Source organism: Pteropus medius, unplaced genomic scaffold (genome assembly GCF_902729225.1).
Source record: "Pteropus medius unplaced genomic scaffold, Ma_sr-lr_union100, whole genome shotgun sequence".
Taxonomy (NCBI): Eukaryota; Metazoa; Chordata; class Mammalia; order Chiroptera; family Pteropodidae; genus Pteropus; species Pteropus medius.
In genome coordinates this window covers 28,580,698-28,600,998 of record NW_024340696.1, presented here as the reverse complement: position 1 = coordinate 28,600,998, position 20,301 = coordinate 28,580,698, and the positions used below count along the sequence as shown (strand labels likewise).

Below are 20,301 nucleotides of genomic sequence, written 5' to 3'. Positions count from 1 at the left end.
AAGTTTTAAAAATGGAAACAATCAATCTTCCTGCTGTAACACCATTATTTGTATGTTATTTGGATATATGTTCATTAGTCTTTTTTAGGCAATTTTTAGGCTTTTTTTGTTTTTAAAAATTTTGGCTTTTCATTTTATATCGTAAGCATTTTCTGTTTTTAAACATATTTTGTACAATAATCATTTGAATTTGAATTTTCCAAGAAGATATTGCAAATGCTAAAGAATGCACACACACACGTATCATGATTGAATACTTAAGAACATTTATAATTGTTTGGCTTCTAACATATAGATAAGTGCCCGGTTTGTGTGATTTTAATTCCATAGACTGGATGATGTAGTGACTAAGGGTTGGCTCTAGAAGTAGACAGTCTGGATTTGAATTACGGATCTGCCACTTCTGGTTTCTTATCGTTTCTGTGTCTCATTTTCTTCATTCGTAAAGTGAAGATAATAATAATACCTATTTCAGTGTTATGAAGACCAAATGAATTAGTTAATACCTGTAGAGCTGTTAGAAATGTGTCTGGCACATTATATATCCTATGTAAGCCTTTGCTGCCATTATCATTTTATTGGGTAAGATCTTCTGTTTTTTAGAAGTATATGCAATGTGCAAGTAGTTGCTGTGTCTCAGATCTTAGAGTGTCATAAGCATGGTCTTAGATGAGTGCGCAATCTATAAAGTTGTTTTGGAAATGAACAGAAGATACATCTGAGGCAGGTAGTGCTGGGCAAATTGCTAAATTATGGTAATTAATATGATAAGACCATCTTTTGGAGACTGACTTTCTGGCTGTCTTTTAGCCCTGACAACTACTCTAGGCTCTTTTGGTCAGCTCTGCCTTTTTGCTTTGTTTCTTTGGGCTTCTTTCCCCACACAGCTCCCCACATTCCTTAGCTAGTCACTCTATATTCCCTCCATTTCTAAGTTAACAACTTAGTTGTCAATTTAAGTCAAATGCACTGATTTAAATTTTTGTAAAATATAACATTCTGTGATTTTTAATACCTTATTTCATTCGATATTTAGTATAAATCTGAGAGACGGTGAAAGATCCTCATTGAAAAGCTCTGGTTGTACTGAGAGATTATGAGACCTGCCTGATGTCACAAAACAATTAAGTGATTTAGCTGTAACTTGAACTCAAGCCATCTGACTTCAGGGCCAATGTTTTGTAATACTGTGTTTCTTGACATACTATCATGTATTAAGAGAGTGCTTTGTTCCTTCTTTCCTAATTATTTGATTATATTTTTAAGGATTTCTAAATATTACATAAAGATAACATGCTCTTCTCTTTTAAATTTAATAGCTAGTAAAATTTATCTTATTTCTTACATACCAGCTGCATTTTGTAATCTTTTAGTCATCAGAAAAGAATAAGATGAAATCTGAGATCTAAACATTTTACCTCATTAAATCCTTAATATTTTACGTGAATGTTTTCTGAAAAGCTTTTCATGTTTTGTGCTTATATTTATTTTATAATATTGGAACAAGGTAGATTTCTCCCATACTGCCTAGCATATGTAGTGCCTTGTTCATTTCAGCTTTGCTATCGACTTAAATTAAATCTTGGCACTAGAATATCTTTATAGTTCTACTTTTCCTTTTTTCCCTCTGCCTTTGTCTTCTTCCAGGTCTGTTTCTAATTTTTTTTCTTACATTCAACATTCTCTGGTCCTAAGAAAGAATGTACCTTTAGCTATAAGTACCTTTCATTTTGTGAAGTACACTTTTTACTTAATTTCTTTTATTTTGGTTCACTCACATAATTTTGAAAATTAAATTGTTACTTTCAGCATATATGAATTCATACATTATTGCTCTTTTAGTATTTCTCATAGTAAAAATTACTTCTGTTGGTGAAATATAAATTAGTTAAGACTCAGCTTTTGTTTTTTTCATATAATTAGCTGCATAATATATAATGAACTCTGAATGTTATCAATATATTGTTGATTTGCTCATTGTCAAGTCTAAAATCTGATTTCCTTGGCAGATATGTAGACTTGTGATAGGCATTTGGCATTTTATGTTTTGGGCAGTGTAACTTTAAATCTACATAAACTTCTCTGCCTTTTGCCTCTGCTGTGTTCATAGATTCCAGGAGGGCTTCGTGTATGGACCTCAAGCGTTGGAGGTAGCAGACTTTTCAGCAGAAGGTAAAGCAGAGTGTTGCCTTCTGGTGTCATTGCGTGTGTGTGCTGGGGTGGGTATGTGACAGGTGAGAACTTTTCACGAATGTCATCATAAAATTAGAATGATGCATTGAGTAGTTCACTTTCACAAAATTTGAAACCAAATTAATATGTGTATAATTTTATTCAATGTTACTAAATCGTATTAACAAAGAAAACTTTAGGTAAAATTAAAGACTAAATTTTACTCTCTACTGTTAACTAAGGAGTAAGTGTGATTAAGAAAAGAGTATTAGTGTAATGTGTAGTATATGCTATCTAACTTTCTCAGATGTTTTGATTTCTTCCTGGGAAGTTGTCCAAGTCATTATTCATATGTTGTATTCTTCCCTGCTCCTTTTACTGAAAGATTGCTTCACAATAAATAGAGAGGCAGCCTAGTCCGTGACTCATGACTGGAGGATAGATATTCTTTCTATAGGTCCCATGTGCCAAAAATGTTAGTTTCCAGTATGCTAATTAGTTCTCTCTTCAGAAGTTGTTAATATGCTCTTCTCTCAAGTTACTTCTTGTTTCATAGAGAAACAAACACATTCCACATACTTGTAAAATAGGTTTTTATAGAACCCTTCTTTTAATGAGTTACTTTTTATAAAAAACAACGAGACATACTTTTCCTGGGTAATGCTTCTTTGATTTTTTTTAAAAAGTAGAAATATTTTGCCATTTATGTGCTAGACATTATAAATATTACTTTCTGTGAATTTATGAAATCGTTTATAAACTTTCTTCAGGTGATAATTGAATAGAGGGTTTTTTTTCTTTTTTAAGATCTATAGCAGCTAACAATGTACTCTTAGAGTTAATAATATAGCTAGTTTTTAGATAAATTCTGAATGGGAATTAGAGGAATATTTTATGGAAATTATATTTGTTTTTATATCAACTAAGTGGCTGCACATTATACCTTATTTTCAAGGTATATTTTACGTGAAGTTATATATTAATATTAAATATATTAAATATATATATAAAATTTCTACTCTGTGCCCAAGATGGGATCACTCCATTTTACAATCAGCCTGGTTTTACTTTTTCTTCCTTTTCCTCCTTATTCATAGAAGCTGCTTTTCTTAACTACAGGAAATAGATGAGTTTCAAGCTGTTTATTGATGTTAGAATTTTATCTCTTAAGTCCTTTCTCCTTTCTTTTACTCTCTTTAGTGGCCATTTTGAGGATATTTACCAATAATAGGTTTGAAGTAATTTCTTGAAGGCATTTTCATACTTGATTTTCAGGCCAGTTGGCAGATTTCACCATTGTTGAATTATGCAGCTTTATATTTGTTTAGCTAATGTGACTGTGATATATTTTGTTACTAATTGAGAATCTTTTTTTAAAAATTTTTATTTATTTATTTTTAATTTTTTTTAGAGAAAGCCCTTTTCTTTCTCCCGTCTTTAATCCCCCACCACCACACACACACTTCCACCTCTGACCTACAAATGTTGCCATTTCCCTTTTTAAGAACTGGATCTCTGAAGGTAGGGCATCCCTCCCACGCGCGTTCGCACTTGGGGGGCCTGGTGCACCCGGGGCCCGCCACACCCAGGGTATGTTCTGTGGCTCCACTTGGGGCACGAACCCAGGACTTTCTGCGTGTAAAGCAAACGTGCTAACCACTACACTATGGAGCCACCCACCAATTGAGAATCTTGATAGAGAATCCTAATCACTAGTATAAGAGATGTAAAGTACTGCTCATATCAAGGCATAGGAAGACTCTCCTTGCCAGGTCCTCATCTCCTGGCTGCTATGAGAAAGATGTAATGAAATGTTGGTAATAAAGTATTTAAAAAATAATAACTGATTTTATTTTTTAGAGCAGTTTTAGGTTTACAGAAAAATTGAGTGGAAAGTACATTCAGTTCCCAAATACCTACCTCTTTACCATCTTCCCCCTCTCCCCCCACCATCTTCCGAGAAATAACATCTTGCCTTGGTATTGTACATTTGCAGCAGTTGATGAGCTAATATTGTTACTTTATCATTATCTTAGATTAATAGTTTACCTTAAGGTTCACTCTTTGTGTTGTATATTCTGTGGGTTTGACAAATATACAATCCACTATTACAATATCATACAGAATAGTTTTATTGCCCTAAACATAATCTGTGCTCCATGCATTCATCCCTGGCTCCCCTTCTTCTGAGCCTCTTGCAACCACTGATCTTTTTCTGTCTCTATAGTTTTTACCTTTTCCAGAATGTCCTACTTGTACTTATAGAGTATGTAGTCTTTTCAGGTTAGCTTCTTTCACTTTAGTAATAAGCATTTAAGGTTCCTCCACGCCTTTTCAAGGCTTGATATCACTTTTTTTTTTTTTAAAGCACTGAATAACATTCCATTGTCTGGATGTACCACAATTTATCCATTTACTTCCTAAAGTATATCTTGATTGCTTTTAAGTTTTGGCAATTATGAATAAAACTGCCCTAAACATATGTGTGCATATTTCCGTATGGGCATAAGTTTTCAGTTCATTTGGATAAATACCAAGGAGTGCAATTGCTGGATCGAATGGTAGTAGTATGTTTAGTTCTGTAAAAAACTACCAACTGTCTTCCAAAGTCACTGTACCATTTTGCATTCCCACCAGCAATGAATGATCTTTCCTATTGCTTCACATCCTTGTCAATATACGATGTTGTCAGTGTTCTGGATTTTAGCTCTTTAGTAGGTATGTAGTAGTATCTTGTTTAATTTGCGGTCCTCTAATGACATATGACCTTGAGTATCTTTTCATATGCTTATTTGTCATCTGCATATCTTCTTTGGTGAGATGTTTGTGTAGTCTTTTGCTCATTTTTAAAATGGGTCATTTGTTCTCTTATTGTTGAGTTTTAACAATATTAAATTGTGTGTTTTGGATTCCAGTCCTTTAACAGATGTATGTTTTGAAAATATTTTCTCCCAGGTTGTGGCTTGTCTTTTAGTCTCTTAAAAGTATCTTGCAGAATGTAAGTTTTTAATTTTAGTCAAATCCAACTTAATAATTTTTTTAATGATTGTGTTTTAGTATGGTATCTAAAACTCATTTCTAAACCCAAGATCATCTTAAAGTTTTTCCTATGTTATCCTCTAAGATTTTTATAGTTTTACATTTTACATTTAGATCTGTGTTCCATTTTCAGTTAATTTTTGTAAAGAGTGTCAGGTCTACGTCTAGATTACTTTTTCTTTTTGCACGTGGATATCCATTTGTTTCAGCACCATTTGTTGAAAGACTGTTTTTTCTTCAATGCTGTTCTTTGATTCTTTGTCAAAGAGCAGTTGACTGTATTTATGTGGGTCTATTTCTGGGCTCTCTATTCTGTTCCACTGATCTATTTGCTTATTATATCACCAGTACTACCCTGTCTTGATAACTGTATGATAATAACAGTCTTCTGTGTTTTTCTTCTCTTTCAATATTGTGTTGGCTCTTCTGGGTCTTTTGCTTTTTTATATGAACTTGAGATTCAGTTTGTCAATGACCACAAAATAACTGGCTGGATTTTGATTGCTGTTGTGTTGAATCTGTAGATCAAATTGGAAAGAACTGACATCTTGACAACATTGGGTCTTCTTAGCCAAGTACATGGAATATCTTTTCCTTTATTTAGATCTTTTTTTTTTTCTCAGTTTTATAGTTTTCCTTGTGTAGATTTTGTACATGCTTTGTTAGATTTGTACCTAAGTATTTTATTTTTCGGTGATAATGTAACCATTACTGTATTTTACATTTCCAATTCCAACTTTTCATTGCTGGCATATAAGAAAGCAATTGATTTTTGTATATTAACCTTGCATCCTGCAACCTTGGTATAATTGTTTTTTGTTTCAGGAGTTTTTTTGTTGATTATTTGGGATTTTCTCCAAAGACAACCATATCATCTGTGAACAAACACAATTTTATTTCTTCCTTCTCAATCTGTACTTTTAATTTCCTTTTCTTATTTTATTGTATTAGCTAGGATTTCCAGTATGATGTTGAAGATGAATGGTGACAGCAGACATTCTTGCCTTGTTCCTGATCTTGGTGGGGAAGCCGTTTATTTTCTCTTCAATAAGTATAATAATCTAAATTGATTATCCTAATCAGTAGTATAAAAGATGTAAAGTACTTCTCGTATCAGGTTAGAGGAGGACTCCTCTCTCCTTCCAGTCCCTTCTCCTCACTTAAACTGTGAGAAAGATAGGGTTAAATTGATGGTTATAAATATATTTTAAATGATGGGATTCGGGCAGTATTTCATATCCTTATAGTTAGTAATCGTGTACATGATGAGTTCTTCTACCCTCTTGCAAACTTCTGTAGGGCAAAGACTATATCTCAATATATTATTGCAACCCTCGTAGCATCCAGTATGCACTACAATAGGACAACTATTTGTTGAATGAAAAACTTAATTCTAGTAGACTCTTAACTCTCAACCTCTATCTTATTAGAAAAGGCAGATAACCAATAATATCAGTCCTCTAATCAATTAATCAATTCACCAAATATCTGATTGTTAGTTGCAAGTTATTGTGATGGCTAAAAAGAAAAGCATGATAATAATATCTCCTCTCAGGAAACTTATTATCCATATAGGAATTGTTAATTTCAAATCTCTTGTTCCATTTTTGCTGATATATATTTGCCAAAAACATATTTCTGTGTCCCTTTCTAAGCGTTCTAGTTAAAGTGCCTATTCACAGACTTCTGTTATATTCTCTTAAGAATAATTTACAATTTTGATATAAGAATTGACATTTATTGAGCCTAAAGTGGGTGCAGGTCACTGTGCTTGGTACTTTACATGTATGATTTCATTTATCATCAAAATTATGGTGCCGTGTTAAGTAGTCCCAATTTACAGGTACAAAAACTGGTAATATGAGGGTATAAGTAATTTATTAGCTGTGTGACTTTGTACTGTAGGTGTATGATTCCATACTCCAAGCTCCTTAAATTACATACTATGGAAAAGTTACCATACAAAGTGGTATATGATGAATGTCATGTGTATAGAACAGAAATGTTGTTGGTAAGTACAGAGAAGAGAGCATTGGCCTCAGGCTAGTGTTCGCAAAAATTCCTAGAAAGCTTGACCTTGTCTGATGGCTAGAAAGGAAGGAAGGGAAAGAAGGATAAGAATAGGGGAAAGAGAGATCAGCGAGATCAGTCAGTGACTGAGGGCCAAAAAGAGCAACTATTTTGTGATTTGACAGTATAATATAAAACTATAATAAAAATTTCTACTGTAATAGTAAAATGCAATAGAACAAATTTTGTCTTCTGGAACTCCTCTCCTCCATTTTTATCTTAAAATAATTTTAACTAGACTTGCTTATTAGGTATTGAGTATGAGAGTAGGTCATAGAACCATTTTATAACTCGCACATCATCATCAATTGCCGAAGCTCATTTTTACCGGCTGGGTTAGAGCAATCGGTGTAGCAAGTGCAGAAGGAGTGAAAGCCCAAGGGAAAATGGAAGATCAAAGAATCCTATAAAAAAGGTTTTCCTAAAATCAAATATATTTTATTTATCTTTTCTTCATATCTCAGTTGGTTAAGTTCCCCACAAACAGTCATTCTAAAAGCTGTGGAATTGCAAAGGCCTTGTTGCAAAGGAGGCTTCATTGCTTTCAGTCAACTTAGTGTTTAGGTGGGAAGACCAAAGTAATTAGAAACCACCTAGCAGTGTTAAGCACCAAATACTATAGTATACATTACTAATACTGCGGGATCCTTTTTCTTAAATGATGTTCATCATTGTGCTTTTATGATTGCAATTTCTAAATACTTTCTGCTTTTATGATTGCAATTTCTAAATACTTTCACATCTCTATCTCTAGCCCACATCTTCCTTCTAAGTTTTAGGTTCATCAGAATGCCTTATGGACATCTCCATTTAGACAACACCACAGTACTCTCAACTTCAACTTTTCTAAAACTTCCCCAGTCTGTTTTTAAACTCAGTGAATGGCACCACCATCACCCAGTTATCCAAGCCAGAAACAGAATCATTCTTGCTTCTTTCTTGTTTTTTAATCACATGATTTGTTGTTATCGTTTCCTACTTACCTTTCAGATTCATCTACTTTTTTTCCCTTTGCTGCCATCCTAACTTAAACTGTAGTCATCTTTTAAATTACTAAAAAGGCCTCTTAACTAGTCTCCCTAGACCCTCTTCGCCTTAGAACTATTCACAAGAGCTTAACATCCTTTTTTTCCTTCATGTAAAGTAAAGTTTCCTTAACATGGCTTACCTGTTCTGCTTTATCTGGCCCTGCATCCTCCTTCTTCAGCTTTAACTTGCTTTCCCCTATTCTAAACCAGCCTTACTGAACTTCAAATGCATTGTGCTCTTTTGCCTCTGAGACTTGACACACGCTGTTCCCTTTTCCTAGAAGGAGAATATAAAGAAATGAATCTGTGGTAATTAAAAGTACAGAATCTGGAGCCAGACTTCCTAGATCCAGGTTAATCCTTAACTAGCTGTATGATCTCCAGTTATTTAACCTCTCTGCTTTCAGTGGCCTCATCTGTACAAAGAAGATGGTAAAAGTACCTTAGGGTTGGGAGTGGTGGTGTGTGGGGCTGAAAGTCTTAGTCACCCTGGTTTGTTCCCCTTGCAACCAGCCCCTACCCAGTGGTTATCTATGGACTTTCTAGAACTCAGGTGTGTTTGAAAGGGGCTTTTATCAGCTAGGAAAAACCATACAAAACCTAAATTTTATCGAAAGATTTCCTCAGTGATATAGGTTTTCAGAACCTTCAGTAGTATGATGAAGAACTTTTGTATATTTAAATTTTAAGTGTTGATTTTGACATCTTGACTATTAATTTCTGTTTTGAGTACTTGTTTTTCATTGATACTTATGATTTGAGATGATTTCATGCACACTGAAATCTGAAAATGTACCTAAAGGGAGCAGATTGTTGATCTAGTTCTAGCTGACCTGACAAAATATTTATATTTTTCTCCTTCCCTCTTAAGTAGGAGATAGTTACTCTCTGGTGAATTTTTAGATATTAGTTTTCCAATGCAAATGTTAATGTTTGATTATAGTATGGATTTTAATCTTCAGACTTTGTCCATACATTTCTGGTGCCCATAACACCTGCCCCCTCTTCTTTGCTTTGTGAAATCCAACTCATTTCTCAAGATCCACTTGGATGTTACCTGATATCCCTCTCTGTCTAATCTCTTCACCAGAACCAGGTTTTTCTTTGATTCTTTATCCAATGTACTTTGCACATACATCTGTTATAGTGCTTATCATCAGATTGTGTCCCTTGCTTATGTGTCTCTCTGTGCAAAGATTCACAAGGGAAAAGATTGTCTAGTTCTTCCTGCTCTTTCTAGAGCCCAGCACAATACCTGGCAAACAGCACATGCTTAGTAAAATATTTCTGAAAGCAGTGACTAGCATTACTTTTTATATTACCTTTTGTAGCAAGTAAGTCTGACTTGAGATTCATGAATTCTCTAAGGAAGATAATGTTTTATATAAAAAAATATGGCTTATACTACACATTTGTTGATGATTACTTTCTGTGTAATACAGTCTTTATGTTTTATGTTTGTTTATGTTAAGATTAAGAAATCTTAAAGCATTACTGCAGATTAAATTTGTTCTAATTAAAATCACTTCTGAGCAGTAAGAATTTTACATAATAGGAGTTTGTGAAATTTTGTCATTTTAGAACCTTTAAAATAGTAAATTTATATGACTTGGAATTCCAAATGAAAGAAATAGTATAAAAGGAAGATATATTAATTGATAAATTGGTTTTTAAGAAGACACTAAAGACAGTCTTTCTAAAGAATGAAGGGAAAAAGGTAAACTGTTGTCAGATTCCCATGTTGCAAAGGAATCCTGTATTTGAATAAGGGAGACTATTACTGTATTTTGGTGATGAGTAGACAATGAATAGATGAAATATTTGATAGATGAACGCATAAAAAAGGTGCTAGTATTATTTGACATTATTCATTAATAAGAATACAAAATAATAACAGTAACTTGTGTTAAAAGATTATTAATGTTTCAGAAATGTTTCAGAGGACTATTATTTAAACCAAACAATTCCTGATAAAAATGTTATGGTAATGAACTGTTTTTGAATGAAATGATATAATGTCTGGGTTTTGTTTCAAAATAACTAAGAAAAGGGAACGTGGTAGAAATAAGACTGGCCATGTATTGATAATTGTTAAAGCTGCGTGATAGATGCATAGAATATCACTGTCATTTGTTTTTTTCTTTGTTAATTTTTGGAAAATTTCATGATGAAAGATGAAAGAATATCATGTTATTATTAATAAAGGAAAGAGATTCCAAATAAGAAATCATTACCGCTAGGCTGTCTGAATATTGAGTTCATGATATTGAATAATTCCGAACGATACCAATGTAAAACTAAATGATTTTTTTTGATTTTCCAAATTTTTATTCTATATATTTTTTATTTTTATGTGTGACGTGGAAATCTCTTAATCACTAAGTCAAACCATCACCTATTAAAGGAAAGGGATATAACATTGATTTATGCCAGCATTCTTCTTGAAGAAAAATATTGTTCTCAAGACTCAGGTTTCATATTTGACGAATGTCTTATTGGTAACACTTACTTATAAAAACTGTTACTGTACCATCTTGGATACTATGTTTCTGATGATTTCATTATTTGAGTTCTGCTCTTAGGATTTTGAAAAGAAAATGTGAAGGATGAATTCATAGAATTGATTGTTTTAAGGGATGTAAGAGAGAAGTGCTCAGAAATTGTTCTCTCTTTCGTCTTTTCTTGCCCATCTCCTTCCCTACTTCCCTTCTTGACTCAAGTTTTCTCCTGGGCACTACTAAATCACTTTATCTATGTGCTACTTTCTGTATCACGTGTAGGCTCAAGTCCTTTAAACTGAAACCACTATAGTAGACCCTTAATAAACACCTTTAGGGCATCTTCTTTTTGAACTTACCAGATATTTTCATTTTTGCTGGAGTTTCTTTCTATCTAAAATAATCATTTATGAGCTGGAGAACCTTCTGAGACATGACTCAAGTCTTGTTTGCAGTGATATCATCCTCCCCATCGACCAAGCTCAGAACCTCAGACTTACTCCTGATTCAGCCTTCTTAATCTTCATTATTCATTTGATCTTGCCAATTCCTCCTTTAAAATGACTGTCACAAATGTCCCTTCTTTTCTCTGTCTTACTGTTACCACTCTGTTATGGAGAATGTTGGACTTAGAAAATTTCATCTCAGCTCTGCTTCTAGATGCTTTAAAATGAGATTGTAACAGGGTCGTCTTAAACCCCTTTGGGAGCTAACGTTCTATTATACTAATCTAGGCTCTCACCTCACACTTAACAGTAACCTCCTAATTATTTTCACACCTAACCTCAGTCTTTCCTAATAAGGTTAATCTTCATATGTAACTTTTATTGCCTTTAGAATAAAATCTTATATTTTCTGGGCTCCATTTATTCATGTCATCTTTGCTCTGGTGAATGGTCTTGTCATCTACACAATTAGACAAAGTGGAAACTTTATCCATCTTCATCCATCTTCCTTTCTTTAACCCACAGAATCAAATTGGTTATGAAATTCTGTCAATTCTGACCCAGAAATGTCTTTTGTGTCCACATTTGTTTTCGTCTGTCACTGTTGTAATCTAGTCCTTCATCTTTGCTTCTCTGGATGTGTGACAAAATCTATAAAATGTTTGCTCTGCCACCACAGTTATCTCTCTGAGAAAGATCTGTCAGTGTACCTTCTCTGTTCTAAAATTCTTTTGCTCTACACTGTTTACATATGAAGTACAAGCTTCTTTGCAGAGCTAACATGGTTCCAACTTTATTTTTTTAACCTCATTTCTTGCCACTCATTATCATACCCCCAGCTTTTCCAGCCACACTGAATACCAGCAGTTTTTTGAATATGCCTCTGTTACTTTTCTCAGGCTGTACGTCTGCCTGGAATTCTTTATCCCCATCATCCCTTCTCTGCCTGGTAAACTCCTCTTAAAGGTATTACTCATGTCATTACCTTTTTAAAACTGTGACAAAAATATTAGTCTCATTTGCTCTATGCCTGTTATGCATACCTATTGGGTGCAAAGGGAGTTAGAGTTGTTTCTATTTCCCACTCACCCAGAATCTCTAGCTGGATTGTGAACTTGGTGATATCTGGGATGGTCAGTTTCTAATTTTTTTGTCCTCAGAGTTTGGCTAGTGTCGGGGCATATAATATTTATTTAGTAGTTTGTTGGTTGATGTAAAATAAAATAATAAGGTTCTTTTTTCCTTAGAAACAGAAACGTATTTTAACCCTATTAGTTTGAAGACTAAAAATTTCTCCTCAGCCTTGCTTGAGCTTAAATTCCCTCATTTTTTTTCTGAAAAGATGCTTCTAAATTTTTGTCTGTCATGGGTCCTTGGAACTAAAAATTGCCCAGCGTTGATCTGGATACGTGATGGTAGTATTGATAGGAGCCAAAAAGCCTTGGGCCTGTTTAGTTACAATTATAAGACATGGGGTTTTGGCTAGACTATATCTATACTTGTGCATACAGGCTGCTTCACCTTGCTAAAAGTGACTGGAGGCAGGTTACCAAGTTTGGATGTTCTTGAAAAGTAGAAGACTCTTTTTCATTAAACCAGTTCCTAATATTCAAGAAATGTTCCTACTGACCTGTTTCTTTAGGCTTGAGCAATTCTTCCCTGAATTACGTTTTAGTTCTACCACTGAGTCTGATAAAGCTTTTATTTTAAGGCATAGATTTCTGTAATTTGCACAACTATCTGCTTCTTATTTTTTCTACTATCTATAGAATTGCTTGCATCAAGAGTTTTCTAGAACATAGTGTCTAGATGGAAAGAGTAACAGGATCACAGTCTCTGTAAAATGTTTTTCTGTTTTGTTGTTACATAATGTTCCTGTTGAACAATTGCTTTCTTTGTGACTGCTGAGGATGAAGCCTGCATAGTTTTGATACACATTATTAGCATATAGAGAAATGTCATTAAATTTTAAAAAATTCTATATTAAATATCTCCATGTTTATACTACAGATTCATATATTTTTAATTCTGGATTTATTTAGTAAACTTCTTTGACTATTTTCAATATACAGTTGCTCTAACCATAGTATCTAACATACACTAAAATTTAGAGAGAAGTTTCCCTGAAGGTTTTGAAATTGCTTTGTCTGTCTTTATTATAGTAAATAATAAACTTTTATTTAGAAATAAAAATAATTTACAAATAAAATAATTTTAACAAAGAACTAAGCTGCCTTTACAAGCCAGGCTATCATAGCAGTATAGGCAAAGTTTATCTGCTTTTCAGCCTTGTCATGTAAAATAACAAATTATATACCTTTATGATAATTAATATTATGTGCACATATAAGCTGTGGGATATGAATTGTCGCTACCATGTGTAGGAACTGCTGGAGAGGGGCACTCACATGGGTTGAGAGCAATAAAACTCCCCTGCTCTATGTGCTAGTCATTGAAATATTTGTGGGCATTGTAGGAGAGGGCGCATCTTTAAGTTTTCATAACTAAGGTATTGGCATCTGACCAAAGATTGGCATTGACATAGTACTGTGGTGAAAGTAAGTTCTGTATGCCTGCTGGGATTCTGCCACTTCTTTATATGGCAGACCTCAGAGGTGCCACATCATCACTTACCATCTGATAGTTAATGTACAAGAGAAATAGTAATGATATATGTACTTTCATTCTCAATCTAAAAGCTGCAAGGACATCTTAAGTTTGCAGATCTTTGAGTATTTTATTAATTTAGCAGATGGAAGTTATATTTAAACTTATTAAGTGATATAATTACTGGATTTGTTTCTAGGTACTATCTATATAATTCTGAGTAAGAAACCTATGCTTCAGTCTATTCTGCTCAAGCTTTCAAATTCCTTTGACAGCCTGGATGTGAAATTCAAAAGTCATTAATGTGATGTGTTAATTCTGTACTTTTTGACTTGCTGCAAATATCTTATAGTTTCCATAGCAACAATAACCTATCCAGATTGTGTAATATTCTTTACAGTATTAAAAATAAAACTATGCAATTACATGAGCTTCTGGAGCAGTTCATTTAGGGGAACTTGGGATTGAAACATTTCTGTTTGAAAAGATTATGATTTTATATGAAAATTTTGTCAGAAAGCTTATATAATTTTATTTTTATAATTTATTAAATTTAAATATTCTGTGATAAATACCCAATAGTTAATTTAGTTATTAAATTATGAAATTTACATTGTAAGCACTGTGTTAAGCATCTGAGGCACAAGTACTCTCACACACATACCCATACATATATTTAAAATAGTGGGGGTCATTTGGCTTTAATTACATTCAGTCACTTGCTGCTTATACTTCTCAGTGGCTTCTGGCTAGTCTGAAAAAAGTTTAGTTTTGTTTGGCGGAAACAGGACAGAAAAAGGAAAAAATGATCACTTAAGCTTTCCCTATTTTCGACTTTGCTCTGGAAAACATGCATAAGATATTACTTTGAAAATACTAAAGATGTTTTAGTAGGTGACTGTTTTCAGAGTGTCAAATTGTTTTTTTTTTCTTTTTTCCTCTAATTCTAATTTAAAAGACAAAATTTTAGCACTAAAACTAGTTAACATAACTTTTTACATCTTAACACAACTGCTTTTTATTTTTTATAATACCTTCAACATATGTCTAGATATATGTGTATTTTTATATGGTATAATTTGTGTATTTTCTCAGTAGTATATGATAAACATTTTCCATTTTTCTAATGACTTTCATGGTTATCATTTTATTAATTGCATAACAGTCTAATTACCTTGAATACCATATATTGGAAGAAAAATGGATATAATTTTCATACTGATTGTGAGGAGAAAGTTACCATAACTCAGTTATTTGCCCAAATAGATGATTGTGAAATCTTCAAAAGGCACTTAAAGTGATGTTTTAAAATGCATATTATGAGTAACCTCTTAACTGCTCTATCTGCTAGTAAACACAGAATGGAGAAAATGAGGAATAGATAACTGAGACAGATGTGTCACTACTTAGGTTTTATCATTGGACAAAACCGTGATGACATCATACTGAGGCTCTAATATAATCAAAAGACAAAATTTGGAGGGCGTGGGTTATACTCCTGTTATCGGAACAATCCATGATATGAACCGCATTTATATCATTCAGCTAGGGCCTTGGTGTGGCTGCTTCTATCAGTCCTCTGAGGATACCGTGTGGCACTAGCCACTCGTATGATACTGTTATTGTTTTTATGGACTATACCACCATTATTCAACTGCTGTCTTGGTTAAGCACCCTGTTATTTACTGTGAATTCCCAGAATTCGTAATCCTATCTCCATTATTTGGATAATTCACTGTAACTATTGGGTTATTCTTAGAGTTCTTGAGAATGGGATATTGGTGGCTGGACTTTTGAAGTCTTTCCAAGGCTTTTGGTTGAGGTCTTGGGGCTTTTGAATGTCTGTCCCCTCTTCTGAGCGTGAACTAGGGTATCGCAGTGGGTCAACATTTCTATAGCTCCTCCCTCCTATTAAGTGATTCTTATACTATGAAATTACTTTAATTGAATATAGGAGTTTACATCTGTCATTTATTTTCGTAGTTAATGTTTATAACAGAATGCTTTCATAGACTCCAAATAATTAAGACAGGAAATTATCTTGCAATATGCTTGAGTTTATATTTATGCTTGTTTACTTTTTGAAACTAGTGTTGTGTTTAGTATCCTGTTCTGTTTCAATTTTGAATTTTGTGTTTTGGCTCTGTCTGGTATTTTCATTGTAACATGGATTTCTTTCAGTATTTCATTTTTTTGTAGTTGAAATATCAGAAATAATAAGCAATGCATGCATAGTGAGAATGTTTACATATCACTGAGAGACTAGTGTATTTTCATTGTTTTTGTAGTTATAATTTTGAATCTGAAAATAATGTGTAGAAAAAAATAAAAAATTTTTTTTGTTCATATGCAGAAAAGATGAAAAAGAATATGCATTGAAGCAAATTGAAGGCACAGGAATATCCATGTCGGCTTGTAGAGAGATTGCAGTAAGTGGATATAAATATTTATTTTGTTATTGATATTGGATGGTGATTGATATTAATATAAAATAGTTTCATTAATGTATATAATGCATGGTTATTTCAAAGAATGTTAATTCATGATATTTTATATAAGATGAGAAAAGTATTAACTTATTAATTACTTGAAAGTCATCTTTGAACATTCTCTTAATGGTATTTAGGGTTTATAATCTTAGAAATAGTGAACTAAATGATGATTTAATTATGATTAAATATAATTAATAAAATAATTAATATAAATTTTTTTCTGTAATTTTAGAACTAATATAGGTCTTTATAGAGAAAGGGATGATACTATTTGATATTGTGCACATTAAAATTTTTTTTCTGAAATACGTTATAGTGTTACATTTTATTACTTGCTAGAAAAATAAGATCATAATAATTTAAAGATAGATAATAATTCCTTGAAGAAAGATCATTCCTTTTATCTTTATATGACACACATATGCACTTAAGAAATGATTGTCCTTAGTAATACTTGATACCTACTGAGTATTTACTAGGGATCAGGCTTACTAAGTGCTTTAAGGTATTAATTTAATTTTCACAACAATCATGAAATAGGTACTTTTAATACCCCCATTTTATAGATCAGTAAACAGAGGCAAAACCATAATTATGGCTTAGAAGGCTTACTGTTACATTACCTTACTTTAGTTCTTCAGCTTATTATTTCTTAAAAAAAAGTTTTTTATAGGAGCTTTATTATGATGTCACCTCTAATAGGGATTTCTGTCTCTAATTTGGTAACTACATATATAGCCCACAGTTCCATGTTTCTGCTTCACATGGAAGCACTCCATTAGCACGCATGAGGCAGGGAATCTGTAGACCTGAGTGTCTGCCTTAGAAGCTATTTTTTTTTTGTTCTAGTTTCCTTAATTGTAAAAGAAGGGAACTATAAGGTCTTGTCATAAATTTTTTAATTTCAGAATGGGAGCTTCTCTAGACTGTGCACACTTTTGAGGAGCAGAGACCTTGTCTTTTATTCCTAGTTCCTAACATAGTGCCTGGCACATATAGCATGTGTCCCATAAATGCTTGTTGAATAGATAAGCAGAACAAAAAATTCCATGAGCCTAAGTTTGCTTTGCAATATAAATATATTGCTTTAAAATTTTCAACTTGGCATTTTTCTATTAATTATAAAGTGTTAGAAACATCCTACCAGAATAAGGATTGGCCAAGTGATTTTTGACTCCCTAAAATTCTTAAACATTATTATCTCAACCAATATGAACCAATATCACCTGTGTGCAATTTTGCTATTTTAGAGTACCATGATTTAGTATAGCATTAATTCATCTTCCATGAGTTATTTGGATAATTAGCTGAAATTTAAAGTACACGATTATTAGGAAATGAAAATCCGATTGTAGATGTTCTTTTTGAAATAGAGACTTCTATGTGCTGGGGGATCCATGGGTTCCCTTTTCTCCACATCCTCCCCAGTATTTGTTATCACATCTTTTTGATGATAACTATTGTAACAGGTATGGGGTGATATCTCATTGTGGTTTTGATTTACATTTCCTTGATGAAACACCTATTCATGTACGTGTTGGCTATTTGTATGTCTTTGGAAAAATGTCTGTGCAATTCCTCTGCCCAGGTTTTTGTTTTTGTTTTTTGATGTCTATTATATGCAAGGAACTATTTTTTTTTTTTTTATGGTGACATTGGTCTCTACCCAGTTTTTAATTGGCTTTTTTTTTTATTGTTTTGTTGTTGAGTTGTATGAGTTCTTGATATATTTTGGATATTAACCCCTTATTAGATATATGGTTTGCAAATATTTCCTCTCATTATGTAGGTTGTCTTTTCATTTTGTTGATTATTTATTTTGCTGTGCATAAGCTGGAAAAGCTTAACTCTTAAAGTCATTCACAGTCTCAATATTTTTATTGAGAATTTGGCTAATAGAAATTTAGAAAATATGCAGAGTTTCTAGATTAAATAGTATTTTATCATTACCTGAATGACTTAGCCCCAACGTGATAGGGATTTGACATAAGTTTAGCATGGATGTTATAGTGTAGTGGCTAAGTGTGTACATCCTTGTACATTATAAGCCCACTAACATTAATAATTATAAGTTTTATAATTCTTTATGCAGTTGTCTTATTTTTTCTAGGATCTGACATTTTCAGCGATTGAGAATTACTATATTTTATAAATGAAAATAACACTACTAGAATAGAATGCTATAAATAGAATGATGTCATTTGTTTCCAAAGACTATAGATATACTAGAGCAATGCAAAAATACTAATAAAAGTGAGATATTTTGTGGCAAACTTTGGGGTAAAGGTAGGATTGTAATCTGCAAGTTATCTCAGGGTAAGCACTGCAGCTGCAAGCACCACCTATGAGTATTCTTGGGGCAAACGGGAAATGGATTAAATCATATCAAAGGTAAAGAGTTACAAACAAGAATACATTTATGCTCTCTTTTCTATTTACCCGTGTTGTTTTTGCCTTTACCAATGCTCCTTATTTATTGTGTAGATTTGAGTTACTATTTGTAGTCCTTTCATTTTAACTGAAGGCCCTTTTATTATGCTTTTTGTAGAGCAGATTGCCTAGTGATGAATTCTCTCAGTTTTTGTGTTTGAGAATATTTTAATTTTTCTTTTTTCTTTCTCATCTGGTTCTCTCTTGTTTTTTGCAGGATAGTTTTACTGGATATACAATTCTTGATTGATGGTCTTTTCCCTTCATTATTTTGGCTATTAGTTATCTCGCTGCCTTCTGGCCTTCATGGTTTCTGATGAGAAGTCAGCTGTTAATCTTATGAGACTGCCTTGTACATGAGGAGTTATTTTTCTTGCTACTTTGAAGATTTTAGTTTTGTCTTTGTCTTTTAACAATTTGACTATGATATGTGTAGGCGTGGATTCTATTTGGAGTTTATTGAGCTTCTTAGATTGTATATTAATGTTTTTCATCAAATTTGGGAAGTTTTTGACCATTTCTTCTGCCATTTTCTTTCCTAAGATTTCCATTATATGTATATTTATAGGCTTTATGGTGTTCGACAGGTCTTTGGGTTCTGCTCACTTTTCCTAAAGTTTTTCTTCTATTTGTTTCTCAGACAGAATACTTTCAATTGCCTGTCTTCAAGTTTGCTGGTTCTTTTTCCTGCCAGCTCAAATATTCTTCCGAGCCCCCTCTAGTGAAATTTGTGTTTTATTGTACTTTTTAATTCTAAAACTACTGTATGTTTTTAAAATAGACTTTATTTTGGGGGGCTGTTTTAAGTTTACAACAAAATTGAATGGAAGGTCTAGAGATTTTCCATATACACCCTACCTCCCCACTTGCATAGCCTACCCCATTGTCAACATCCCCCACCAGAGTGGTACATTTGTTACAATTGATGAACCTACAATGATACTCAGAGTCCGTAGTTTACATTAGGGTTCATTCTTAGTGTTGTATAGTCTATGGATTTGGACAAATATATAATCACATGTATCCACCACTTTGGTATCATACAGAGTAGTTCCCCTGTCCTAAAAATTCTCTATGTTCTGCCTATTTATCCTGTACTCCCTGTCTCACCAAACCCTGGCAACCACTGATCTTTTTACTGTTTCCACAGTTTTGTCTTTGTCAGAATGTCATGTAGTTGGCATTGTACATATAGTATGTAGCCTTTTCACATTGGCTTCTTTCATTTAGTAATATGTATTTGAGATTCCTTCATGTCCTTTATGGCTTGCTGGCTAATTTCTTTCTAGCACTGAATAATATTCCATTGTCTAGATGTACTACACTTTGTTTATCCATTCGTCTACTGAAGTCCACTTGGTTGCTTCTAAGTTTTGGCAGTTATGAATAAAGCCTCTATAAACATTGTGTGCAGGCTTTGGTGTAGACATAGCTTTTCACCTCCTTTGGGTTAATACCAAGGAGTATAGTTGCTGGATCATATGGTAAGAGTATGTTTGATATCCTAAGAAACTGACAA

The 20,301-nt window shown here is 33.0% G+C and overlaps 1 protein-coding gene across 4 annotated transcripts in view; it reads left to right on the top strand.

Moving 5' to 3' along the window:
* CDK19 (cyclin dependent kinase 19) overlaps window positions 1–20,301 on the top strand; it is a 124,425-nt gene that overhangs the window by 25,234 nt on the left and 78,890 nt on the right. For 2 of the 4 annotated variants that reach the window (XM_039870392.1, XM_039870401.1), the window contains exons 2-3: window positions 2,111–2,172; window positions 16,214–16,289. In XM_039870392.1, coding sequence (XP_039726326.1) covers window positions 16,266–16,289 — 24 coding nt within the window. In that variant the 5' untranslated portion in view covers window positions 2,111–2,172; window positions 16,214–16,265. The remainder of the gene's footprint in view (window positions 1–2,110; window positions 2,173–16,213; window positions 16,290–20,301) is intronic. The other 2 variants (XM_039870382.1, XM_039870409.1) reach the window with 1 other exon arrangement.